Source organism: Nannospalax galili, unplaced genomic scaffold (assembly GCF_000622305.1).
Source record: "Nannospalax galili isolate Female #2095 unplaced genomic scaffold, S.galili_v1.0 scaffold109, whole genome shotgun sequence".
Taxonomy (NCBI): Eukaryota; Metazoa; Chordata; class Mammalia; order Rodentia; family Spalacidae; genus Nannospalax; species Nannospalax galili.
Window position 1 is genome coordinate 852,787 of NW_008360315.1, and position 27,986 is coordinate 880,772.

At 39.4% G+C, this 27,986-nt stretch overlaps 1 protein-coding gene across 1 annotated transcript; it reads left to right on the forward strand.

Annotated features, from left to right (window-relative positions):
* Positions 1–4,110: 4,110 nt before the first annotated feature.
* Aadat (aminoadipate aminotransferase) lies at positions 4,111–27,985 on the forward strand. The gene is made up of 13 exons (XM_008824932.3): positions 4,111–4,557; positions 5,543–5,711; positions 6,772–6,904; positions 9,429–9,503; positions 11,987–12,196; positions 14,303–14,368; positions 15,658–15,740; positions 16,175–16,271; positions 20,047–20,108; positions 21,156–21,220; positions 22,920–23,026; positions 26,381–26,482; positions 27,636–27,985. Exons 1-13 carry the CDS (start codon positions 4,476–4,478, stop codon positions 27,675–27,677), a joined length of 1,293 nt encoding a protein of 430 aa, XP_008823154.1. The 5' UTR covers positions 4,111–4,475; the 3' UTR covers positions 27,678–27,985.
* Position 27,986: the final 1 nt, after the last annotated feature.

Below are 27,986 nucleotides of genomic sequence, written 5' to 3' on the forward strand. Positions count from 1 at the left end.
CTTGGATGAGTCCCTTTGGAAACAGTTCTTCCAGTCAAGCTTCCAGCTGGGGACAGCTCCCACACCCCCATCATTGTCTTGACTGCAACTTCCTGGGGCACCCTGCAGCACAGCCACCAGCTACACAGTTCCTGAATTCCCACCCCATGGAAATTGTGAGATAAGATTTGACGCTTTGGCTTCTTTTATGAATTGAATTGATTTTGCCTTCCCCCAAGGTCACTTCATACCTTGAAACCTGCCAAAGCTGAAGAGACACCAAACAAAAACACGTGCAAGTTTGGGTAATTCATCCAGGAGCAAGCAAAACATGATTATAATCCACTTTGTACCACTGTGAACCCCATGTACATCAGAGGAAGGACAAGGAGGGAAAGTTTTTTATTTATACAAAAGAGGGACTGAAGAGATGGCTCAGCATTAACAGCACTGGGCTCTTCCAGAGGACCCTGCTTCAGTTCCCAGCACCCACATGGAAGCTAACAACCACAGCCATTGGTAACTCCAGCTCTAGGGGAATCCAATGCCCTCTTCTGACCTCCATAGGCATTGCACAATACAGGTGCACTTACATACATGCAGGCAATACACTCATACAAATAAAATAAAATAACAAATATTTTCTTTAAAAGAGAGAGAAAAGTCACACAAACTGCTTAGAAAACAAAAACCTACTGTTCTTGGAAACCTGAAATCAGAGCAGGTATCAGTTCATTAGTGGAAATGTTATTGCTAGGTAAGTTTTCTCTATCCAGAGCAAACTTTTCTTTGTTGATACAGTGAAAGAACACTAAAGGTATGCACAGATTGTCTAGAACAGGAAGGAACGTCTCCAGCATTTTGTAGAAAGTCCAGGAGACAGTACTTATCTTGGAGAAGCAAGTACGAGTTCCCCTTCATGACTTCCAGATGCTGACAAACACAGTTCCATCTTGGCATCAGCAACTTTCCAAACTCTAACCCCCAATGTGACCATATTTGGAAAAAGAGACTTTAAACAGGTAAATTAAAGTTAAATGAGTTCATAAGGGTAGGCCTGATCCTACTGATACTCTTAAAGAAAAGGAGACATGAGGGATGCAGGTGCCTCGGAGAAAATGCTAGACGGGTACACAGAGGAAAGAAAACCATCCATAAGCCAAGGAAAACAGCCTCTAAGACACCAGGCTGCTGATACCTTGACCTTGTGCTGACAGTCTTCCGGCCGTGAGAAAACAAATTCCCATTGTGTGAGACCCTTGGCTGTATTTCATTTCAGAAGCCCGAGCAGACTAATTCACTTGCTACATTTGGGAATTACTTGTAATAGGTAACATACTTTTGCACTTCATTCCTCAATAAATACATCTATTTTTCATCTCACCACCCAGAAGTATTTCAACAATTTAGCTACAAAGTATGAAAATCTGAAATATAAGCAAAGTTTCTCTGAACAAAAGTGTATTCTTGTGTTTTGTTTTTTGCTTTGTGGTGCTAAGGATTGAACCCAGGGTCCTGTGTATGCTAGGCAAATGCTGTACCCCTGAGCTACAACCCGACACCAAATATGGAGTTCTAAAGCTTGATTGTCTTCGTGTTTATAGAATGAGGCTCTGTTAAGTTGAAAAATAAGTCTTCTCTTGAGTGTCCTGCAAGAGAAAACGGTAGGAAATGACAATTAGGCTGTGTGTGACTTTGTTTGATTTTAGACTGTAACCATAACCAAGACCATAAAAGATCAAATGAAAAGAAAAAACTGTTTCCGATTCAACTGTGAACTTCCATGTATTAGAAATGATCACTCCCTTCGGTATCCTTTACTTCACAGCTAGCATCTTCTAGACTCTGCCTTATATGAAACCGCTGACCCCTCCTGCTCTTAGAGAGCAGTGAGTTGTCACAATCAACTTTTAAAGTTCATTACATTTCTCTGCAGAGAGTAAGGATTCAATAAGTGTTTGGAGAAAGAATCTGGCCTCCTCAATTCTAGCCTCAGGCAGTCCTAAACTAAGTCTTTAAAGTGTTAGCCCTGATCTTAAGCTTTGCTTATGGTCCCTCAAGAGAACTATTCCCAGACTCTTGTCAAAGCCAGAGTCTAGCCTCTGACAATCAATTTTTACCTTTGACTTGCAACTTCAAATTGGTAAATTCTTCCCCACTTAACTCTTGCCTGTTGTGGTTTGAATGTGAAATGTCTCCCATAAGCTCATGTATTTGAACATATGGTCCCTAGCTGGTGGGGTTGTTTTAGAAAGTTGTGGAACCTTTAGGAAGTAGAGTCTTGTTGGAAGAACTGAGGCAATGGGGAAGCCTTGGGGTTTTACAGCCTAACCTCACTTCTTGTGGGCTTTCTGCTTTCTGACTGCAGAGGCTACATGACCAGACACCTCACTCTCCTGCTTCTGTACCTTTCTGTGAAGATGGATTGTATTGCCTCTAATTTTAAGTCAAAATAAAGGTTTTCTCCCTTAACTTGCATTTTGATAGGAATTTGGTCACAGAACTAAGAAAAATAACTAATTCACAGTCCATTTTCCACCTGCTATGGCTATATTCTGTCTTGCATTTCTCTAACCACTACCCTCCATCTCCCTGCATCCTACTATGTTGACTGTGATGGGACACTTTGCCTCCCTGCCTGGCCAGAGCATAATCCAGTTTATAATCAGCTAGCATCCCAACCATCTTATCTGTTTAATACCACAGAAAGCCACATAGAAAATGCAGCAAGCCGTTTAAAGGTTAAGAACCCGTATCTAAAGATTTAATGATCTTATATTTCTATAGTTTGGGTTCTCTGAAGACCGAACTCATGCACTGTAACAGCTTGTGCTCTAATACTGATTGGTCAGGCTGCAATAGGGTCTTTTAGGCTTGAAGTTATTATTATAATCTCCAAAACCTCTCTCACCAACCCCAGTACAACCCTCTGGTATAGAAGCTATCTACTGTAGTCAAACATAAACATGACATCTCAGATTTTAATAAAGTCTCATTTTCCAGAGACCTGCTTTAATGCTGTTTGTGCAACTGTTCTTTAATAATTTTGGAACTCACCTAGTACATGGTTCAGACATCTTGCCTGTCAAATGTACTCCCAATGAGCTTTGTTAGCGTTTTCCTCCTCCTTTAAATCATTGTGAACCTAGGACAAGTTCTCTTTGTAAGAAAATCAACCAGATAATTCATGAAATCATACTTGATAATCACTGTATCTCAGTCATAGGCAACGCACTTCAACATAATTCTTACATAATGAAAATTCAGAAAATTCAAAGGGATAAGAAACCCTAAAATTGAGATGCTCAAAAGAAGTCTTTTAAAATATGTGTCACAGGAGCTGGAGTGATGGCTCAGCAGTTAAAAGCACTGGCTGCTCTTGCAGAAAACCCAGTTTCAGTTCCCAGCACCCACATGGCCAGCTAATAACCTTCCATAATTCCAGTTCCATGGGATCTGATGCCCTCTTCTGGCCTCCATGGGCATTGTACAACATGGCTGCACTTACATACATGCAGGCAATACAGTCATACACATAAAATAAAAGTAATAAAATATTTTTGGTTGGTCTTTTTGAGACAGGGTCTCCCTGTTACCCCAGCTGTCCTGGAACTCACTATGTAGACCAGGCTGGCCTTGAACTCACTGAGATGGCCTGCCTCTGCCTCCTAAGTGCTGGGATCTAATAAAATATTTTTAAAGATGTGTCAGCTCTCCCCACTCACTTTACCAGGCTCAGATCTTTGGAGAAAGTGTTACTGGAATTTATCTGGGTCCCCTTGGAGACTTGTCAGGAGAGTGCCAAAAGTCTTACTGATGGAAAATGAAAATTTAGCCCAGCAATGGGCGGAGCTGTCAAAATGTTCAGTCTGGTGGCCAAAGAAAGCTGGCATGGAGTAGATTGATAAGAATGCACCAGGCTGGGCGCCTGTCACCCAGCTCCCTGCAATGAACCAAAGTGACCACCAGAGGGTACTGAAGGATTAGGATCTACACCTCGCTCCAGCCTCCCCTTTCAAAGATTGGAGGCCAGTATTTTGGCCATTAGGATGCCGCGTTTCGCGACTCTCAGCTGCAAGGTCAAGAGTCCGCTCGCTCTCTGTGTATTTAGGCACTGGGCCGGGCTGCACTTGCGCATTGCAGCTGAGGGCTCAGTTCTCTGGTCCCTCCACGTCCGCCCATGACCAGTGACCGGAGGTGCCCGCGGTCAAGCTGCCAAAGGCTGCACCGAGGAGGAGGGAGAGGGCGTGGCCTGGGGCAGCCCAGCCGGGGCTGATTCCTTCTGCAGGTGAACTTTGTCCCTGCAGCCGCCGGCCCGGGCCTATTTAGGACCCAGACATCAAACACAGCCTGCAGCCCAGCCTGACAGGTTGGGTGACTCTCTGCAGCTCTACGAGGGGACAGCTAGCCCTGCACCCCGAGTGAAGAGTGAGGAGGACACTCTTGGCCGGACAGTTTGGCTTTTCTAGTCCTGAGCCACGGAAGCTGCGTGCTGTATGACTAGCGGTGACATGAATTACGCACGGTTCCTCACTGCAACCAGCATGGCCAGAAAGCCTTCTCCTATCCGAAGCACGGGTGAGAAATGTGGCCAGAGCTTCTCCTGCCCTCCCAGAGTGCAGCCTTCCTTACAAGCGGTTCGGCGACGGTGCCCTGCCAAGCCACCGCGGGGTTGCACCCATTCCTTCAATTGCGGAGGCTCTCTGTGAGTCAGGCTCTCTCTGGGAGCAGAAGAGGCTGTGGTCTCAAATAGCGTTGGAGGAGTTGAGCCAGCCAGACAGGCTCAGCTGTCTGCCTTGAGACATGTCCTTGGAAGGGAGGTTGTGGACCAAGGTTCTATAGGAATATGGGTGTAGATGAGTGTAGAGTGGGCAGACCTGAGAAATGGGAGCCAGGAGCAGAGCTGGGAACCACCACGTGGGTCGGAAACAGCTAAGTGGGGAAAGGCTTTCTACTACTGTGTGTGGCCTTTTGTTTACTCCAGAACCTTCTGCCTTCTCCCTGGCCATCCCCATTCTTCCATCTTCCACCGCTGAGGAAGCCTAGAAAAGATTACTCTGTTTATTTCAAAGTAGCATTTTGTCTTAGTCCAGTAGGAGGCTGGATCAAAATAGCATAAATTGGCAATTCAGAAGCAGCAGAAATGGCTTCCTCTTGGTTCTGGAGGGTGGGAAATCCAACATCTGGAGGCAGCAACCTCAATGCCTGGTAGGGGCCATTCCCTAAGGATGGACACTCCTGCCTTGTCCTCACGTAGTGGAAGGGGGCAAGGACCTGCTCTTAGAAGGGCCTCTTCTGGGACTCTTTTTTAAGGACACTAATTCCATTCATGAGGGCAGAGTCCTCATGATCTAATCTTGTCCTTTAATAAGGTCATATCAATACTAGGTTCAAATACAGGAACTGAGCAGAGACACTTAGAATCATGCTATAGCACATTCCGTCATTAGAGACTGTTAAACATTGTGGCTGACTATAATGCATACTAATGCATACTGAACTATATCCATTGATATTATTTTTCAAGAGAAACTTTCCTTCTTTTCACCCATGTTTATCACAGCTGATATAATAAGTAGAGCACCCAAATCCCTCATCTCCTTGGCTCCTGGATATCCAAACCCAAGCATGTTCCCCTTCAAAGCTTCTACTATAACTGTGGAAGACGGAAGTACCATCCAATTTGAAGAAGAGATAATGAAGAGAGCCCTTCAGTATTCTCCAAGCTATGGGTAAATTATCAATAATATCTTTTTATTGACTCATTATCACATCCCATTGATAAAGTGACATTTCTCTTTTAATGTGGTGGGCAGTGACTGGGGAAATTTGAAGAAGAATCTCCAAATATTAAGAACAAAAGGGATATTAAATGTTTCACACCCTCCAGTGACTGCCTTTCAACCATAAATGACTGGGAAAGCCAGGAAAGATTCTGGAAATATCATCTGAGTTGAATGTGACACTGAGAAGATTGCTAAGTGTAGAAGTATAGTAGAAAAAGGGAGCAACTGGATAATGCAGTCTTTGGGCAATTTTCTAATAATGATGTGTCTTTTTAAACAGGCAGTTGTATAACTACATTGCTTTTATAAGTACAAGTGTCTTTAATTGCTTAAAGACAAGCTGAACCATCACATACCTTAAGACAGTCTTTATCTGGTCTTCTAATGATAAAGACTAGTTGATTAGGCCTGTCAATTATACTTTATTGAAAGCATTTGTGGGCAGGTGTGATGGACACGCCTGTAACCCCAGCATTTGGAAACCTGAGGTAGGAGAGTTACTAATTCAAGATAGCATGGGGAGTACACGTTGCTCAAAGTCAGCCTGAGCTCCAAAAGACTATCTAAATAATATTTGTGATTGAAGAACTTATTGAAATGTATTTCATTAATATGTGTGCATGTGAATTGAGCCTAAATTTCTAAACTCCTAAGAGGCTTATAGAAATCTTCATCGTGAAACAAAGAATCTTCTATGTAATGAATATTTTAGAAAGAAAGTGAGCCTTCAGGCTTTGAAATAAGTATGATGTAGATTCAAAGTTCAGTTCATTGATTAAATGATTGACTTTAAGTGAATTTCTGGATGGTTGAAGTTATGTGACTCTCTTAATCTCTAAGTCTATTGCCTCATCTTTTAAGTGAGAATATTGATACTGCCAAAAAGCATTTGAAGAATTTTAAATTGAATGTATAATGAGTTTGATATTAAACTACAATTTATTTCCTGTCTACTATTTCTATGATTATTACTACCATAAATTTAAAAATGCATTTTATGCCTTAGAATTCCAGAACTTCTGTCCTGGCTAAAACAGCTGCAAATAAAATTGCATAACCCTCCCACCGTCAACTATGCACCCAGTCAAGGACAAATGGATATATGCATCACATCTGGCTGCCAAGATGGTCTTTGTAAGGTAAGACTCAAAGGAAAAAGGAGCCCACATATGAAATCAAGTATGTTCTTCAACATAGTCACCTCTCACTCTCTACAAAAGGATGGAATTTGAGGGCTACTGGTCGTTTCTTTTGTCTCCACCTAGAATTATAAACTCAAAGCCAAAAGACAGAATGGGAAGGTTGACTATACACAAAATCCTGCTAGAAATGCTCTAGGTTAATTGATTGATGTTTCCTTCTGGTTTCCTTTATCATGACCATGAAGACTTCCAAAAATTATCTGCCATCAATCATTTACCAGTCTGATTTTTCCTAAATACAGAGCACATGAAACCATACCCTAGGGCTGAGTCATTAAACCAAATTCTCACTAGGGGAGTGTACAACTTCACCCAAATCTTTGTGAATACTATTTAAGATCACCTGGCTCAAAGATTCAGGTTACTTTTGATTTCTTCCTGTAGTTACAAAATTTCAATATGATTTTTTTTAATTTTAGAGGGCATACCCTCATATTCCTGAACTGAGAATAGTGTTCTTCTCTGTGCCTGCTTATGGGGTCTCCGTGCATACCTTGCTAGCATTCTTTCACCTTCTTGACTGTTCTTCTCTAGACTTACATACAGGTGCTTTTCCACTAACACTGGAATCCATCTTGGTAAGCCCATCATAAGTTTAAAATATGGTAAGTCAGAAAGGCATTTAATACCTGATTAGCTTTTCCTACTATCTGTTATTAAGTCACGTGTGTCACTCAAGTTCTTTGGTGAAGGGTGTCCTATGGAGGCTGAGTCCATTGCGGACTTTTTGGAAGACTGTATGTTTTTAAGATGTAATAATAGTAGTTTAAAAGACTGATACATTAATCATCAGTCCAAACTAGGGAACAAAAGCCAATCTTCTGGCTCAGTTATAAATAGCCCTATTTTGGTTGTTCAATTTAAGCCATTTAACTGACAGGAAGAATGACTTGGGGTGAAAACCATGAGATATCATAGAGTATGAAAGGATTAGTCTATGACTTCTATATGACTGAGTCGTAAGAGACCCTGTAGATTTTTGTATGGAAAGCCTATCGCCTGAAATAAATGTCAGGATACTTCACATCATCCACACCAGCAAACCTCACCTTGCTTCATCCCTAAATACTGTTTAGCCACACTGACCACGTCACTTTCAACACTGCAGCTCCCTCCTTGCATGGCTATCCCACCACCAGCGTAGCCTTCTTCACATCACACTTCTCTGCTTTGCTGGTTCCCTGGGGTTTCTTCCACCTCAATCCTTGAGCATCTCATCGCCTACAATCTGTGCTTCATCTGACTGCTTCTTTTCACACCCACGTGATCAAGCACATGCCTGCCACTCCCTTGCTCTTTCCACATGCACGTTTCCATCCATCCACCTAACACTATGGCAGAATATTTTAGTGGCAGCTCAAACCCAAACATCTCCTTATCTTGTGTTTGGGTGGATGGTACCAGAAATCTAGGGTCATTCTTGACAACTCTTCTTCATTGCTCCCCCCACAGTCACAAGCATGTCAAGTTTTCATTTACTAAATACCTCTCAGGTCTTCCCTGTCCCACCTCTCTAGCTCAGACTACCTGTGACTGTATCAAGGACCATAGCAGCAATTTCCCAAATAATCCCCCAAACTTCCCATTCATGCTCCCCCTCTTCTCCTACTCTTTCATACTTCAGTCAGAGAAATCTTCCCAAACTAATAATGTGGCTCCTCTTCTTCGTGCCTTTCTTAAAACCCTTAATCAACTCACATGGCATGAATGCTTACAGGATGTGGTCTCTTCCCATGCCTGCCTCTTTCTCTCCATCCTCTTCCAGTCCCAGGATTCCTTCAGTTTGTCAGAATGTATCAAAAAGTACCTATTTTCACCTCTCCTCATAGACACCAGGCCATTACTTCATCAAGAAGGCCTTATCTGAATTCCATGAACGCTCAAGTCCTGAAATTAGTTGTTACTGACTTTGTGTATCTGCACTTAACAGTGCTTGCCACTGATTTAGGCCATTTAGGCAATTGATTGATGCCCAGCTCCCCTAGAGGACCAGTAGTCCCATGAGAATAAGATCCGTGACATTTTACCCAGGATTTTCTCTCCAGGGCTTTCCCTGCTCTGACTTACAGTAGACACCTAACACATTTTCCAAGAAACAATGAAAGGAATGAACCAATTGAGAAGCCAAACCAGTTATGTTGTTTTTTCATTTTACTCTACAACCGAGGTTGACAAACTGTGACTTGAATGCCAAATTCAGACCATTAGCTAAGTTTGTAAAATAAAGTTTTATTGGAACTCAGCCAGTCCCATTTACTCACACATTCCTGTGACTGGCCTCTCACTATAGAGGCAGAGACAGCTGCAACAGAAACACTATGGCTCACAAAATAGCTATTGCCTGGCCCTTTATGGAAAATTTCCCAATTCCTCCTCTAGATCCTGTGAGGGAAAATTAAGAAAAGGGGTTCTAAGAATAGGAATAATACTATGCTAGCTAACCAATACTTTTTTTTATTAGGCATTTGAAATGCTCATCAATCCTGGAGACAACATCCTCGTAAATGAACCTTTGTTTTCAGGAACGCTTTATGCTGTGAGTACACATTTTTATAAAACAGCAAGTCTCTTACAGTGAACAGAGGAAAGCATTGCACCTTTAGAATATCTGTCACCTCAAAGACACTGCTTGAGAAAAGATTTCTCCTTTTGCTACATTAGTGCTTGATGGTATCATATGTTTAAAATATTTGTGTTTATCACCATCTGAATAGAAACTATAGGTTTCTTTCTGCAAAGCTTCAGGTATTTTTTCCCTAACCACTCTCTTATAGTAAATTCACCTTTATCACTATTTAACAGTTAACATAATGCTTGATTATAGTTCGAAGGCTGACTTGAGTGTGTAAATATGGCATTCATCATACCAAGTTCACTAAGTTCAAAAGTTCCATCTTAAAAAAAAGTGGTTTTTTTGTTTAAAAAAAAAAGTGGTTTTTTTGTTTAAAAAAGCACAACCAGAGTTAAGATCCCCAGGAGGCTGGTGGGAATTGGGCCCACCTATTATTTTAGCTCCAGAAAATGGAATCCTCAGAGCTAGCTGGCTAAGCAACATAAGCCATATCTGAAAGTTCTGTGTTTGATTGAGAGGCCCTGACTCAATAAACAAGGTAGGAGATTGATGGCGGATGATCCCCAACATCAGCCTCAAGCCTCCACAAATGTGCATCCCCACACATGCAAACATGCATCCATATACTTGAAAATGGGGTGGATGGAGGCAATGTACATACTGAATTGCTTCTAGAGAATCTTTGGTTTCCTCAAGTGCAGTGAGGATGTCTGAAAGACTTCACACTTTTTGGTGATTGTTACATTCTGCAGCAAGGAATTACTGCCATCATAAGGTCATGAGTTTAAGAGGTAGAGTGGTGTGTTGTGTTCCCATTCCTCAGTACTGAGCAGAAATGATCCATTTGCGTTGCAGGGAAGAATTTCAGTGTGCATCAGAGGAACTTAAATATTTGGTCTTAATTCAGAAGTTTAACATCACTAGAATAAAGAAAAACTTTGATGTTTAATGTCTCATAAATAGCATTCATATTTATAGCATTATTATAATTTTTAACCAGTCAAGGGTAGGAGTTATGAGAAAAATAAAGAGAGGGTTAAGAATAAAAGTTTTAGTTTAAAAGGAAGTTCAATTAAAAAATTTGATTAAATATATTTTATTTGATCTATGTATTTTGGATCATATTATCAAATTAATTGTTAAGCTGTGATTGAGTTGTTCAAACAAAAGTATTAGTGAGCAAGAATGAGTATATTATTAGTAGTTTTTTGCCATTTGTGCTTTATAGAACTTTATTACCTATGATCTATCATATGCAAAGGAGGCATGTTACCTTATATGTATGCTTATAATATACTTTGATATTTGAAGTGTTATATCCTGGAAAGCCCACTTATATTTCTGGAACAAATTGGATCTTATACAACATTTTTTCCTTGAATTCACATCAATATAAGGATAAAAATAAAACAAACTAAAAATCAGTATCTGTCCACTAAAAATTAGAACAACATCTTTCATTTGTGAACTGGAGAATTGTAAAGGATGTATGTAACATATTAAATGTGCTCTCTACTTCATATATGTATTCTTTGAAAAGAAAATGAATATGCACTAAAGTTAAGCTGTACAAAAATATGTCCAGTTTCTTAATAGTTCATGTCAATTGTGACATAATTTACAAAAACTCGTTTTTTTCATTACCATGTGCCTAAGTATGACTGTGTTATATTTCAATTTACTGTAACTGTTAACTGGCATGCTACAATTAGAAGTTTCTACTCCAGTGCTAAGCCAGTGAGACTGTTACATTCAGAATGAGGAGGAAGACCTCACTGCTGAGGATTAGGTTTGTTCAGGGCACTCCACTTTAGACAGCTATGTTCTCAAACTGAAGCCAGCACAGAGGAGCACAGTTGGAATGAATAAGGATTTGAAAACCATCCAGTGATACAATGAATGGTTATAGAAACTGCAGCAGTTTCCCCCCAAAGAGAGAACACTACAGAAGCTTGGGAATTGTCATCATAACACAGAATACTTAGATTTATTGTCTATGCTGTTAGGATGGTGAAACAAAGGATGGAAACTACAAGATATGATTTCAACTCAGAATAAGAACTCCCTAACCATCCATCTTACCAGCCTACCTACAAAGGAGTGATAGCTAATATTGATTGCCAGCCTAATTATGAGAAGTGCCTAGGATATTAACAAAACACATTTCCATGTGTATCTTTGAAGGTGTTTTACAAACAAGACTGACTCAAAGCAGAGCCCTGCCCTGAAGATGAAGATGTAATCTCCATATCTCTCTCTCTCTCTCTCCCTCTCTCTCTCTCTCTCCCCTACCCCAGAGGAATAATAGGATACAACCTGAGTTCAGGTTTATTACAAGCATAAATAGTAAAGTTCTTAAGTTCTTGATGAGCTTTAAGAATAAAATGGTGCTTGACAATGGCGATGTAAACATGCCTCACTCCTGGGCTTCCTTTCATGCTCCACAGATGCAACCACTAGGCGGCAACATAATTAATGTCCCCAGTGATGAACATGGGATTATTCCAGATGGCCTCAAAAAAGTTCTTTCCAGATGGAAACCAGAAGATTCCAAGGACCCCATGAAAAAGACTCCAAAATTTCTTTATACTGTCCCAAATGGCGACAACCCCACAGGCAATTCACTGACAAGTGATCGCAAGAAGGAAATCTATGAGGTATTTTACAAGACTGTTCACTTTTGACATTTTAGAACCATGTGAGTTTCTTTTCTTATTATCCTCCTGCTTTTAAGGAAGATGGCTTTTAATGAGACTTATCTGTACCAAATATCCTCCTAAATTTGGAAACAATAAATTGCCACACCTTTTACTTCTGAAAGTTTTCTTTTCCCTTAATTGATATTTTTAAACAAAAGAAATTATATTCTTGACATGGTGTTATAAGACTGATACTTGACCCCATGTTTTATTTTCATTATTTGATATTTTTGCTTGTGCTGTATTTTAGACTTGTCATATTTGCTTCCTACTGCTTGTCATTTCAAGTTACAAAGACATCTTTCAAAATAATAGGAGTACTCCTCTTTGTAAAATCTCTTTAGACATCTATGCTGCCTAGTTATTTACTATGCACATTTTTAATATTACACATATGTTGAGTTATATGGAAGTCTTTGAAAAATAAGACAAATATGCCTTTTGTAAAATTTTGCTTCTGTACTGACTTCCTAACCTTTTCCTACAAAGTATTTTTAAGATAAGTTTCAAGCCCATATTTAGCCACATAGAATTTGGTGTTATATAGTAGAATCACAAGCAAGATTTTGACCAATTCCTTTTACCTAGAAAATATAAAGGCTTGATATTATTGCCTTGATATTTTTATACTTTTTCATACTCCCCTGGGCTCTCTCTTGAATTCTCTGCTCTATTTAGATATTACCCAAGACAGCCTCATCCAATTACATGGTTATAAATTTCATTTTCCATGTGACAATTTCCCCATTGCTCAGGCCCATCTCTTCTTTAAGCTCTAATTTCTATTTTAATTTTATTTATTATTTTTTATTTTATGTGTATGTGTTTTGTCTGCATGTATGTAAGTTCACCCATATCATGCAATGCTCACAGAGGTCAGAAGAGGGCATTAGATTCTCCTAGAGCTAGAGTTCTGGATGGTTGTTAGCCTCCATGTGAATGCTGGGAACTAAACCCAGGTCCTCTGCAAGAGCAGTCAGTGCTTTTAATTGCTGAACCATCTCTCTAGCCCCCAGCTCTAACTTCTGTATCCAAGTTCCTATGTGATATCTCCATAGATGTCCAATAGCATTTCAAACTTAACCTAAATGGAACTCCTGCCATTTCCCGCCCCAGCCCAAAGCTCAAATGCAGAAACCCTCCATCCTCATAATTAACGTCCATGAAAAATTACCTTTCATTTCTCTCTTTCTATTCTCTCCTTGTCCTTTCACCCTCCATGTCCAGTGGACCCTGTGGACTCCACCACCAAGTTCATCCAAGTCCATCTATTTTTCCTTCACCATAATTCCTAGCCTACTTCCTAAGCACTATCTGTCCTCACTACGTGGCAACATGACAGTTTCACTCAGCTTGTTGCATCTCACCATTGGTGTGTAACCAGTCACTGCTTACATGACAACCAACCCCAGCAGGTGCCGTAACATAAATGCAGAGCCAGCCTTGTGGCTTTCCTGATCATAGTCTTCCAGTGGCTTCTTCTAGCAGTTAAATTCCTTTATCAAGTTTACAAAGCTGTGTGACACCATCTCTTCTGTTCTCCAGCCTTCTCTCTCTCACACAATTCCTGCTGTGTCCCACATTCCAAAGCCACACCATCCTCCTTCCTGTCTCGGAAACGTGCCACAGGTTTATTGGTCCCAGGATCTTTGCTTTCTCTCATCCCTCAGTCTAGAATCTTCTTCCTTAATACTTGCATAACTAACTGACTCTTGTCATTTTGAGTTCCAGTGTTACCTTGTCAGGACAGCCTCCCCAATAATTGGACCTTAATGACTACTTGATTACCCTGATCAAATATTATCCCTGTTTAATACTCTGCCTAGCATTTAACCCTTACCCCATTCATTATCCACAGGCTTGTGAACATTCTCTTTCCTACTCAAATGTAAGTTCTGTAAGAAAAAAAAAACCCTCACTCATCTCCTTCCTCACTGTCCAGGATAATGGGAACTCAGAAGTAGTTTCTTGAATGAATAAACAAATGAGCACAAAGAATTATGATCCCAAATTATTTTAACTTTAGATCACTTGTAAGAAATAATTGTTACTTTAACCTTTTAGCTTGCAAGAAAATATGATTTCCTCATAATAGAAGATGATCCTTACTATTTTATTCAGTTCAACAAGGTGAGTAATGATGTAGTTTTATGTTACTATTAGAAGATCAGTTGTTGTTACTGTATGCCATTTGAAATTTACCTGGGTTTGAATCAAAGCTATCCAAATTATATTAAATTGAATAAATTGTTACTGAGTTTTAGTTTTTCCATCTTTGGGTTTTACCAGATTTTCTTTTTCATTTTTGGTGTTAATGCTCCTTGTAGAAATTAGTTACTTTCCAAATGACTAGCTAGTTCTCTGAACCATGATTTAGCCAAGCAGAGTAAGTCAGGCTGATGGTCTTGACCTCTAAATCCTTCTTCATAACTCCTTAATCATCATACCAGGGCTGCTAAGTGGGTTTCATCTCGCATAACAGCTTCAGTATTGCAATTGAAATGGCAGAGGAGTACTGGGAAGCTGTATTCAAGATAAAGGAGAAGCAGTGCTGTCCCAAATAATCTTCTCCATATGCACACAGAAGGCACTGCAGCCACATAGTTGCCACCCTTATCACATCTCTGAACCTTATCTGCAGGAACGTGGGGTGACAAATTAATCCTCACTGTATGTGTATGCTATCTTTCATGATAGCTGTTTTCTAACAGGCAGAAGTAGTGATACGAACTAACAATGCCAAACTACTCAAAATCCTACAGAATATGCACTCAGGGCTGCAAAGATCATACACTTGAATTCAGTTCCATTTAAAGGTACCAAGAATAAATAAACATTCTTGATCTGCTGCATGGCTTTCTAGAATGTGATTCTCCCCTGCCCTCCCACCCTCAGCCTGACCATGAACCCCTTTCTCATTTCTCCTTACTTTTGAAGGAAATCTTACTATAAGTACATAGTCTGACTAAATTTCTAGCCTTCATTCCCATCTGTTTTTTATCTTTCTAGTTAGTTAGTTCCAAGGATCAGCTTTGTATTTTTAGACAACCTCAAATGGTGCTGGTCTTCTTAAAAGATCTTTTCATCTTGTACAAATTTGTTTCTCTGAGTTCTTCATCTAAATCTGATAAATCCAGATTTCAATCCCGGAGGCAAGGAGGGTGTGTTTGAAATTTCTCCAAATTCATGGTAATGAAAGCTTGAGCAAATAAAGGAGCTTTTGTGAGTGTGTTTGAACCCTGAGGACAGACAGACGCTAGTAAAAGAACACACACATCGCAGGCCGTAGGCCAAGACAAAGGTAAGACACGCCTGACCGGTTACGTGCCAGATCTGTGCATGTATGCTTGCTCTACTCTGCAGAGTAACGGTGACTCACAGAGTTTGCAAATCAACAGTAATCTTCTTCCTATTTTAAGCCCTGGGCACCAACCTTTCTCTCCATGGATGTTGATGGGCGTGTCATCAGAGCTGACACCTTTTCAAAAATCCTCTCCTCTGGGTAAGGTTCATATCTCTAACATGAAGCTAGCCTCAAAATCTTTAGTCCAAACAATGCTTCTCATTTCAATACTTCTCATTTCTTGCCTGGAAATACACTTGATGGTTAATAGGAATGTAGACATCTAATCTCTTTATCCATCTCCAGTGGTCAAAGATGCTCAGCCATTAGTCTAAGTTGTAGAAGGGTGATCAGCATTTGGGCAACTTATATTAGAGATTATGTTTAGAAACACTTGGTAATACTTGCATTGTTTATATATGTGTACTTAAAATTAAATATTTCCAAAGTAAGAAGTAGTTTTGTTAGAATGTTTAAATTATCAAGATCCATTTGTCACCAAGTCATCATTTTTTTCCTAATGAATTCAGCAAAGTGACTCACATTATTTTTTGATATGGGGTTGATATGAAGCCTTTTGTCTTGCTGTGTAGGTTGAGAGTAGGATTTATGACTGGTCCCAAAGCCTTGATACAGAGAATTGTTTTACACACACAAGTTTCATCACTTCACCCCTGCACTTTCTCACAGGTAAGTACAATTTGGGAAATAAGATTTGTTTTTACATCAGATCAGGGCATAAAGTAAATGGACAAGTATGATTAACTTAAGATGGCAGGGAACAAAAGTTAAATGTGATTCTCCATTTCTAAAACAAAATTAGACGACTGGAGTCTGGAGAGGCACAGTACAAATGGCAAGTGAGAAATCAATAAACCTAGTGCTGTCACACAGCCTGACTCAAACTCCTTGAAAATTAGGGCATTACACCCATCTTGTGCCCCTAGGAGAACTCCAAATTTAATTAATTAATACAATTCTTAAAAATCTTTGTGAACTGAACAAAACAGAATGGAATTTGATGAGGTACTATGAACTTTAGCTTCATTGTCTTGGAATCTATAATGACAGCAAGACACCAAAACCTGTCCAATGACTCATCATCTGCCTTCGTTATACATTCCTCAGATACTCCTAAAGACATTCATCAGAACATATTTTAATTAAAGTTAACTAGGGAGATTGCATAAATTTCCTCCAAAGCTTTAAAAAGGTATTAGATAGATGTGGAAATTGTTGTAATTGTGAGAATGAGATTGTATATGCATGTATGTATGTGTATGTTCATGTGGATGTGCAAATGTGGATGTGGTGAGCATACTAGTGTCTGGGTATGTGTGTGTAGGTTAGAGGTCCACTTTGGATGTCATCTGCAACTGTTTTGCACTTTCATTTTTGAGTCAAGGTGTCTCCATAGACCTGGACCTCATAGAGTCAGCTACATTGGCTGGACATAGAGCCCCAGGGATCCTCCCGTTCCACCTCCCCTGTGCTAGGATCACAGGCTCATGCTGTTACACCATGCTTTATGTGTAGGTACTAGGGATTCAAATTCAGGTCCCACTGTGTTCTAGTTTGCTTTCAATTGCTGGGACAAAATACTCTGACAAATACCAAAGTGGGGAGGAAAGGGTTTCTTGGCTCACAGCTCCTGGGTCACAGTTCATCACTGAGGCAGCCCAAGGTAGGAACTCAGAGCAGGAACCTGGAGGCAGGAGCTGAAGCACAGGCCATGGAGGAATGCTGCTTACTGCTTTGCTCCCCTAGCCCATGCTCAGCCTGCTTTCTTCTACAGCACAGGCCCATCTGCCCACCCACAGTGGCACCACCCACAGTGGGCTGGGCCCTCCCACATCACTCAACAATCAAGAAAATGCCCCACAGACATGGCTATAGGCCAGTCCAATGGAGGCAGTTCCCCAGTTGAGGCCCCTCCAGCCAGGTGTGTCAAGTTGACACTGAAGCTACCCAGCACACCCTGCTTGCATGGCGTACACTTTACTGACTGAACCATCTCTCAACCCTCAAAATGAAAAGTTTGCATCTCATAGGACATTTGTTGTATGTTGTACTTTTTTTTTTTTTTTTTTTTTTTTTTTTTTTTTTTAAAACACGATCTCCCTGGAACTCGCTATGTAGACCAGGCTGACCTTGAACTCACAAAGATCCGCCTGCCTTTGTCTCCCCAGTGCTGGGATTAAAGGCGTGTGCCACCACACCGGGCATGTTGAACATTCTTATATAGATATAAGCGTGTTTTTAAAAATTGGGAACTTTTCCCATACACTTTATATCTGCTTTCAACAGAAGTTCATTGTAACATTTAGACTTCCCATTTTAAACAGAAAACCTCTAAATATTTTTGTATATTTTCATTGTATTTTTGGGTTTTCCATATACAACATCTTAATCATCTTTATACCCCCTTCCCAGTGTGCAGGCTCCCATACCCCACACACTGTATTTCATGCATTCTGTCATTTATGTTAAGGCCTATCGAGTCAAATTAGTGTGCCCAGATGTCTGTCAGTACAGGTTCATCCACTGGGGTCTGGTCAGCCTATCTAGAGTCACTCCCTTAAAGAAGGTCAGCTCTTCCTCACCCAACAGTTATCAGCTGCTCACTAGTTCTTGGGCTAAGAGTGGGTCCAACTACCCATTTCCACAGTTCTATGTTAGGTTTTTGTCTGTTTGAGTTTGCATGGGTCTTGTGCATGCTGTCACCATTGCTGTGAGTTCATATAAGCAAGGACCCAGGAACATGTAAGGCTCTATTTCCCTATGGTCATGCACCTCCTCCTCTGGCTCTTACAGTCTTTCCACCCCCTCTTCCTCAATGGTCCCTGAGCCCTGGGTGGGTGAAGTATAATATAGGAGTCCTATCCAAGGACCCACACTCTGAAGAATCTTATTTTCTATGCTTTGGCCATTTGTATTTTTGTGTTCATTGCCCTCTGTTGCATGAGGGAGCTTTATTAATGAGAACTGAGAGATGCATTAGTATTTTCTCTACCCCCTTGTTCCACTATGTTCCATGAGCCTTAGGTGACCCTCTAAATATTTTATAGAACTTGATATATCTGGCATATATTTTGAGGGAGTGGGTATATAACTCAGGCACAGAATATGTTTAGCAAGCACTTGGTCTTGAACACTTACATGATGAGAGAGACAGACAGACAGACAGAGACAGAGACAGAGAGGGGCAGAGACAGAGACAGAGAGACAGAGACAGAGAATACTATACAATTTCTCAAATTTAGAGAGGCATTATAGTCTGGTAACTGATAGTATGGGCCTAGAACTGGATAATCTGTCTTTGAATTCAAGCTCTATAACTAGCTGTTTAACATTAAGAAAATTAAACTAGCCAGGTGGCATGGTGGTACATACCTTTAATCCCAGCACTTGGGAGGTAGAAGCATGCAAGTCTCTGTGAGATAGAGGCCAGCCTGGTTCCCATACCAGAAAGAAAGAAAGAAAGAAAGAAAGAAAGAAAGAAAGAAAGAAAGAAAGAAAGAAAGAAAGAAAGAAAGAAGAAAGAAAGAGAGAGAGGGGAGAAGGGAGAGAGGGAGAGAGGAAGAGAGGAAGAGAGAAAGAGAGAGAGAAAGGAAAGAAGGAAGGAAGGAAGGTCTGCTTTGAGAGCTCTCCTTCCAGGAGAGGGAGGGAGGGAGGGAGGGAGGGAGGGAAGAAGGAAGGAAGGGAGGGAGGGAGTAAGGAAAGAGAAGAAAGTTAACATGTATTTCACTTTCCTTATCAGTAAAACAGAAATAACCTACTTAATATTTTATTATTATGAATATTCAATTAGACAAATCTATTAATAATTTACAGTAGTACCTAGCATGTTGTCTGGCATGTAACAAAGTTCTGTAATGGAATTTGTTTTTCCGTGTGTGTGTGTGTGTGTGTGTGTGTGTGTGTGTGTGTGTGTTTGGAATTTGTTTTTCCGTGTGTGTGTGTGTGTGTGTGTGTGTGTGTTGATTTATGTGTGCGTGTGTATGTGGAGGCCAGAGGTCAACATCAGGCATCTTCCTCTGTATCTCATCACCTCTGCATCTCTCCACCCTACTTTTTTGAGACAAGGTCTCTCACTGAACTTGGAACTTGCCACTTTGGCCAGACTAGCTGCCAGTAAGCCTCAAGGATTCTCCTGTCTAATCCCCATCCCCAGCACTAAAGTTACAGGTGCACACCACCATGCCCAGGTTTTTACATAGTTACTGAGGTCCGAATTCAGGCCCTCATGGATATGTAGCAAGCACTGACCAATTGAGCCTACCTACTGTTGTTGACATAGTCATTAATTAAAATTTATTAAAGTTTCCAGTATTATTTAGGCTCACTTGTTCTATCTTTCTGTAGTGGCTCACATGTAATCAGAATTGATTTGCCTCTATGTCTGGAAAATGCCAACCCATTTTGAGAATGAACCATTATATTACTGCTTTTCTGTCTCTTTTAGCTCCTGATATCACAGCTTCTACACAAATGGGGAGAAGATGGCTTCCTGGCTCATGTTCACAGGTACTAAGTCATTTGGGAGCCCAAGAGACAAAGTACAGAGCATCCGGAGTACTGATTTAATATTCTTCCTTTTTAAAGATTTATTTTTATTTTATGTATATGAAAGTTTGCCCACATGTATATACATGCATTATATACCTGCCTGGTGCTTGCAGAGGCAAGAAGAGGGTATCTGATCCCCTGGAACTTGAGTGATAATGGCTGTGAGCTGCCATGTAGATGCTGAGAACCAAACCTGGGTCCTCTGCAAAAGCACCAAGTGCTCTTGAGCGCTGAGCCACTTCTCCAGCCCTCTTATTCTCCCTTCTTAAGTGTCCAAAGACCCACAAAAGAAACAGTCTATTAGAAGCCAAAGTCTGTTCATTTTAGTTGCTTTTCACCTAAAAAGTCTTCCAAGAACTGCCTAGACTCATTGTCTACCCACACCAATAGTGATCTGAAATTCCCAGATTGAGGATTCACTAGTTTAGATGAAAACTATCCATATACATATCTACTTTATTTGATCATCAACTGTAAAGGACACAGGATATGGGAACTGGCTCTAGTTTGGATGAGTGAAAACGATTTGCCTAGTTAGTATAATGGGGAAAATTATGAGCTACTTTTGTTATGTAAATATGGTACCTCCTGGACCATTGAGAAATAAAGAGAAACGGCATTATTCCCAGACCAATGACTCTTAATTTTAATAGTGTTTTCTTTAATCTCAAGTGTTCTCCTATTCTGAAAATGACAATTATTTAAGACAATTGACCACAAAGATGGATACTGTTTCTTCTGCTACATTTAAATTCCATACTTTATATGAAAATGGATTTTTTGTTCTACTAATTTTTATTCTTTAATTTCTCTACAGTAAAGGGAGAAACATAATGGTTTAAAATGTCTTCCATGAGACAATCAAAATATTACAATGTTCTTTTATGAAGCATTCAACATTTAATCAGAACAAAATAACAAATTCTTACAGGTTGGACTCTGGAGCTCTTTTGTCCCTGTGGTCAGTGTCCTGAATTCATCTTTGTTATCTTCTTCTTCTTCTAGAGTTATTGATTTCTACAGGAACCAGAGGAATGCAATATTGGCAGCTGCAGACAAATGGTTAAGTGGTGAGTGAGGAGCATCTGACCTTAAGATAAACAATAGCATCTCTAGAGCAGATGGCCACATGTGATCAACAGCCCTGGTAGGGAGAGAGACAATAGCATAGGAACAGTCTTGCTGAGGAAATGTTGCCCTTAGAATAATCTCACAAGTAACATGCCATCAACCCTTGAGTTCTACCCATCTCTGCCATCTGCTGCAGGAGTTTTGTTGTTGTTAGGATTTCCCTTTTTCTTTTCTTTTTTTTTTTAAGACAGGGTCTCACATAGTCCAAGCTCGCCTTGAACTCACTATGTAGCAGAAGATGATCTTGAACTTCTGATCCTCTTGCATCCACTTCCCAAGTGCTGAGGTTGCAGATGTACACAATTACCCCCAGTTGATGAGATGCTGGGGATGGAACCCAGGGTCTCACGCACAGAGGCAAGCACTCCACCAGCTGAACTACATTGTTAGTCCCAGATTTTGTGGTTCTAAGAAAAAAAAGTTCAGTCAGAATATCAATTAGCAATATTACCTGAAGCTAAGTAAAATCTCAAAAACTTTCAGAAATGTTTGTTTCAAGATGTTCCCCCAAATCAGTATTGTTTATATATACAAAGCAGATCTCTAGTTGCAAGTTCCTTGCCTCCACCTCATTAACCACACATATCTGAGTAATGGTTTCTATTGCTTCTTTGAATGCAGGATGATTTTTGTTTTTTCTTATGAAAGAATGTCAGATAAATTACCTGGCTTTAATTATACCATCAAAAGTACCTTTGATGTGAAGATTAATAAACATATAAATTCCTTATTTCTGTTGGCACTAGTTCTAAGTAAAGTCTTCACTATAAAAACATAATAATTATCTGTATGATAAGAATACTCTTCTAGGCCAGGCATGGTGATACACACCTTTAATCCCAGAACTCAGGAGGCAGAGGCAGATGGATCTCTGTGAGACAGAGACCAGCCTGATCTATATAGTGAATGCAAAGCCAGCTGGAGCTACAGGGAGATCCTACCTCAAAAAGACCAAGAAATGAAATCTTTAAAAAATAAAATAAAATAAAAATGAATACTTTTCTACCACTTTGTATAGCAGTGCTGATTTAAAAAAAATCATAATGGCAAGTTTTTCTTAAATAATAACTGAAATCAAAATCTTTACCCTTAGTTTCTCTATCCTAACACTCAAACATAAAGCTCACAAATGCATCTAGAATTTTTGAATTTACACACTTTTCTAATCAATTACATTCTAATAGAAGTTAATCCACTTGGACTTCCAAACTATTACATAAGTAATGGTATTTATGAAATACCAGAAAGAACTGAGGAATCCTCTTGTAAAATTAGAACAGCCATTTGTCTTTGTGTAAGTGTGAGTCTAGTCATAAGAGAGATGCACTACATCTCCTGTGAGTCTAACCATATGGAAGAGAGGTGCACTACAAAATTTTGCTCTCTGGGAAGACTAACCACACTCACTGTGCACACAGGAGACTGTCTCCCTGTGAGCCTCTTACCCCTACTACTGACTTTTTGAACTAAAACCAGAGCACAATTTTGGGGTCTCATCAAATTATATTTTAAAATGCTCTCACTGAAAGAACTTTTTGGGGATGTACTTATGTATAACCACTGCACCTGTGTCATGTAAACAAATGTTTGATGTCATCAGAAATGACTCTAGATGGTGCTTTCTTGTTTTGTTTGTAGGTTTGGCAGAATGGCATGTTCCCAATGCTGGAATGTTTCTGTGGATTAAAGTTAAGGGCATTCCTAATACAAAACAACTGATTGAAGAAAAAGCTATTGAGAAAGAGGTAAAAGTGGAAGGTGGGTGGACAGGATGGTCTCAAGGAAAGTGGGCTTTTCTTTAAAATAATTTATCTTTGAATAAAATGAAAAGGTATTTTTTGTTGTTCAGCAACTTAAGGTGTTGAACTATGTTGTCTAATCATTAAAATTATGATAAATTCTGCAGTTTATTTAGCTAAGCTAAAGTGATGGAGAGATAGTAATTCATCTCATGATGCATGAATCATGACTAGACTCGTGTCCAACTGCAGATGTGCTCTTTGGGTTTGATTTCAGTTTCACCCATTACGATATATGTGGCTTTGAGTAATTTACCACTTACCCTTCTTATGTTTATCAATAAAATAGAATAAGAATCCCTTCCCTAGGCCAGCAAGATGGTCCAGTGGGTAAAGGTGCTTGTTCTGTGAGCCTGGTGACCCACCTGAGCTGGATCCCTGGAACTCACATAAGGTGGAAGGAGAGAAATAATTCCACAGACTTGTTCTATGACCAGCATGTGCACACCATGATATGAGCGCCCACACATAAGCACACGTGCATAAATAAATAAATAATTTTAATAAATTCCTCCTTCATCAAGTTGCTATGATGATTAAACAGCATCTGTAAAAACTAGTATCTGTCACTTTAAAATACCTGGCACACAGTAAATGTTCAGTAATCATTGCCAATAGTAGTTAACATGGAAGGATTTTTCCTGATCATGAAAATAAAGTATACCCATTATAGGAAATTTGGAAGATTCACAAAAACACAACAAAAACTTTTAAATAGCACATCAACTTTACACTCAGATTTTGTGACCATCTGTGTTGTAATTTCTAGAAGAGCTTACATATAGATTCTTGCTTTTTGACTATACTGTCATTTTGCATGGCTAAAACTACACGCAATGTTTATGTCCTGATGATTTTTTTCACCTAAAATTTAGTTCCACCGGTTTGTTTTCCCCCTTCCATATTCCTAGAGTTCACTTGAAAGCACTGAGTTAACTGAAAATTCTAAATGCAATTTTCTGTATAGCATTCCAACTGACCAAATAAGTTGTCCCTTCTCTGAGGTCATCTCTGTAAGCCAAGACCTGTTCCCAGAATTACTTTTTTCTTGACAGTACTATTAAAAAGAAAATATGAGCCGGACATACCTTTAATCCCAGCATTTAGGAGGCAGAGGCAAGCGGATCTCTGTGAGTTTGAGGCCAGCCTGGTCTACATAGCAAGTTCTAGGTCAGCTGGGGCTACAGGGAGACCCTGTCTCAAAAAGACCAAAAAAAGAAAATATGGAGTTGACCTTGGCAAAGCACCAAAGTACCATGCCAGTAGAGTAGAGACAAGCTGCCCCACAATTATATTTAGAGATAGACTGCCCAGCAAGGTTAGTATCTTCCCTAACCATCTCACTTGAGGGCAAGACTCATGCTTTACTCATCTGCTAATCCTAGTAGCAGCACACAGTAGGTACTACTATCTAGCTGACTTATCTCAAATACATTTAATACAGGTTGATTTGATCTTTTCTTCAGTTTTCTTTTTTCAGTCAATGTCATGATTGTCAAAACTTTTGGTATATGGACATTTGAATGTATCCCTGAGCTGAGTGCTAAGGAAGTAGATTGAAATAGTGTCTGCTTTTCCCAAACTCTTCATTTATTCTATATATCTAACTATAATCTCCAACTTCATCACACTGCCTTACCCCAGGTTTTAGCCCACTTCCTCCTTTTCTTTTAGGTCTAGCCCATCCCCAAACATCTCCAATACATTGAAAAGATGATGGCTTTCATATCTTGTTAATCAGGAAAAAGAAACTCATCTTCTGCCTGACATCTTTACCCTAGAGTCCACCAAACCATTTCATTCTGAATTCATCTTGTAAACAGCCCAGACTTATACCATGTAACCAAAACCAATTCATGTTTTTCAGGATCAAAATTATACTAGTTGATATTAATTGCTACAAAATATAAACTCCTAAATCTCCAAGACTGAAAACAATAGAAATTTATGTATAACTCACATAAAAATCAAAACCATGATCTGCAGCGCTCCAACAGTAATTCAGAGATTCTGGTTCCTTCTATCTCTTTGGTCTCCAATCTTAGCATTGCTACCAAATAGAAAGAGCAGGGTGGTTCACACATGGAAACATTTTTTGTAGGCATCCAGAAGTAGCGTCCAAAATTTTGGCTTACATCTGTTAGTCAAAATTTGCTCAATAGTCCACATAGCTAGAAAGAGGCTAGGGGGTGCTGAAGGTGTCACTCAGTGGCAGAATGCATGCTTAGCATGTGTGAGGTCCTGGGTTCAGTCCCCAAAGTGAAGAAGGAAGGAAGGGATTAAAGAAGAGAAAGAAGGAGTCTCTTTCTCTGAAGGAAAAAAAAAAAACCTTATCAAGGATTAAACAGAGCCTAAGGACTGTCCATCTAGAAATTCAAGACAAGGGTTAAACAGAGCCTAAGGACTGTCCACCTAGTAATTCAAGACAAAGAACTCTACTGATAGAGCAGAGCCTTTGAGCTTCAGAAAAGTTTAGACTTGTGCTGGGAGATGGCTTCTTATGCATTTCAACCTTTACAAAGATCCATAGGTGACTGAGCCAATAGTATTACTAGTGTTTGTTACATTACAGAAATGCTTAAGAAAAAGGCAAGCAGTGTCAGGGAATAAAGTATATCTGTGTGCCCAGGATGAAGAGGAAACAGAGTGTCCAGTCAGTGAGTTATCCCTGCTGCCATGGTTATAAGACCAGTTGCTTGTTCTCAGCACCCCATCTTGACATACATTTTTATCCCCTTACTTTATGTATTAAACATTTTATGTTCTATCTGTTTCCTTAAGTATTCCATTTTCTTCCTATCTCAGGGCCTTTAGAGTCCAAAGCTTCTCTACAAAATATTGGTCCCCACTCTGCTAGTTCAACATCTAGTTTTCTTTCAGGTTCCAGTTAAAAATCACTTTAAAATTGTATACCTTGAGATGGTATCTCATTGTTTGAATTCATAATATTTTTTAGTTAGGCTAGACATTTATTTGTATTTTATCATTTCTTTACTAAGCTGTCTTTGTACATTAAAACTTAAATTTTGTGTTTTTCTTATCAGTTTCTATGCATTCTTCATATGTAAAGAAATAGCACTGGTCAGTTTATGGTGAACATTTTCTCAGATTCTATGCACTTGGGTTTCTTTACTGCATGCTGTATACAGTTTTCATATGAACTGCTTTCTTTTCAATTGTGTTTTATTTCTTTAATGGCTTTTAAGATTAAAATGTCCTTTCCCACAATGATAGTAGCCTGATGCATTTAAAATTTTTTTCTTCAATGGTTATATCATTTATTTTCACAACCTTTCATAGGTCTTATTGATTCCTGGAAATGCTTTCTACATTGATAGCTCAGCTCCAACCTCTTACTTTAGAGCATCCTTCTCTGTAGTTTCTCCAGAACAAATGGATTTGGTGAGTATTTTGTTCAGAGTAACACAGGCTCCTATTTCTGATTTTTGGTATGTTTGTATTTAAATTAGAACATTATATAATGTCTTCTTAAATTTCAAAAAACCAGATAGTGGTTTTGAACCAGTCATGAACTTGCTAAATGTCCCTTTCATGTTGTTGCTGGACTTCTGTAGGCAAATGAGACTAAACTGGAGTTAAAGTTTGTTGTCTTCATGAATAACTTGTCAAAATGTACTGGGAGATTTCCCACATGTGCTAGGACAATACCCTTTCCTTCCTTCGTGAGATAATGTGAATAAATGCTGCAAATACATAGGCCTTCAGTCTTTTTCTGAAGAAGAAAAAAAACCTTAGCAAGGATTAAACAGATCCTAAGAACTGCGCCATCTACCTGTTGATGGAGCAGAGCATCTGACCTTCAGAACAGTTTAGATTCATCCTGGGAAACATGCTTCTTACGTGTTTTCTCTTTACTTTCTTTCTCCTGCTATTTATCTGCTTTTTCATAAGTTCTCTCTGCTCATAGGAATATATTTAGCAGTTCAAAATGTATAGAATATATTTGCATATGAGCGATTATATGAAAATATTAAATATTTACACTGTGGACAAAATAGAAACTGATGAGCAAGCAAGAAGTTTCTAAGAACCAAAAAAAGTGGTGGGCCGGTCCAAGTCTGGGAACTATTGGAGACTGATTACTACTGGGTGAGGGAGAGTAGACCTTACGAAAGATCTCTAGATAGGCTGACTGGACTCCAGTGGATGAATTTGCACCAAGGACATCTGGGTACAAATACTTGACTGGATAGGACTTAACATGTATGGCAGAATACATGAGGTCCGGTAGCAGGGGGATGTGGGAGTAAATGGATGGGGGAGGGGGTATAAATTTGATTAAGAACTGTAGTATGAAATGTACAAAAGCTCAATAAAATTTTGTAATCTTGGAAATTTATAAGCTTGAAGGACACTTATCCATGTAGCTCAGTAGGCAGGTATGGTATCCTGCCCAGATAAGGCTGATGCCAAACTTGACTCTTTACTGTCTCATCTCAACTTCATATGAATGTCTACTTGAATTTCTAAAGTGATGATGAACTGTCCCAAAGTTATACCCTAATTTCATCAATTCTTTTCTTTCCTATTTTAGGCCTTCCAGAGATTGGCCCAAGTCATAAAAGAATCATTATGAAGAAATCAAACTAAGCATTATTCTCAGGATGTTTTGGATAAATTATTTCTATGACTTTGCTGGAAGAAATAATTGTTAATATTCGACTAATAGAATGGAGTCATCAAACATGTCTGTGTGTCTGTAGTAATTTAACTGAACAACTTTAAGGTGCCTTTAGATCCACCATACTGCCAAGATGTTGTTTTCCCTCTCCTTTGCCTTTTGATTAATCTGACTCCTACAAAAGATTGTTTTTGTCTTCAATTTTATTGTAAAGAACTCTGTAGTTGCTTTATAATAGCCAATAAATTTTTCTTAAAAACTAAC

Coding starts and splice junctions, on each gene's coding strand:
- Aadat (XM_008824932.3), top strand. CDS start 4,476: ATGACTAGCGGTGACATGAATTACGCACGGTTCCTCACTGCAACCAGC. Junction 21,221..22,919: donor TGCAGACAAATGGTTAAGTG/GTGAGTGAGGAG, acceptor TTTTGTTTGTAG/GTTTGGCAGAATGGCATGTT. Junction 23,027..26,380: donor AAAAAGCTATTGAGAAAGAG/GTAAAAGTGGAA, acceptor AACCTTTCATAG/GTCTTATTGATTCCTGGAAA.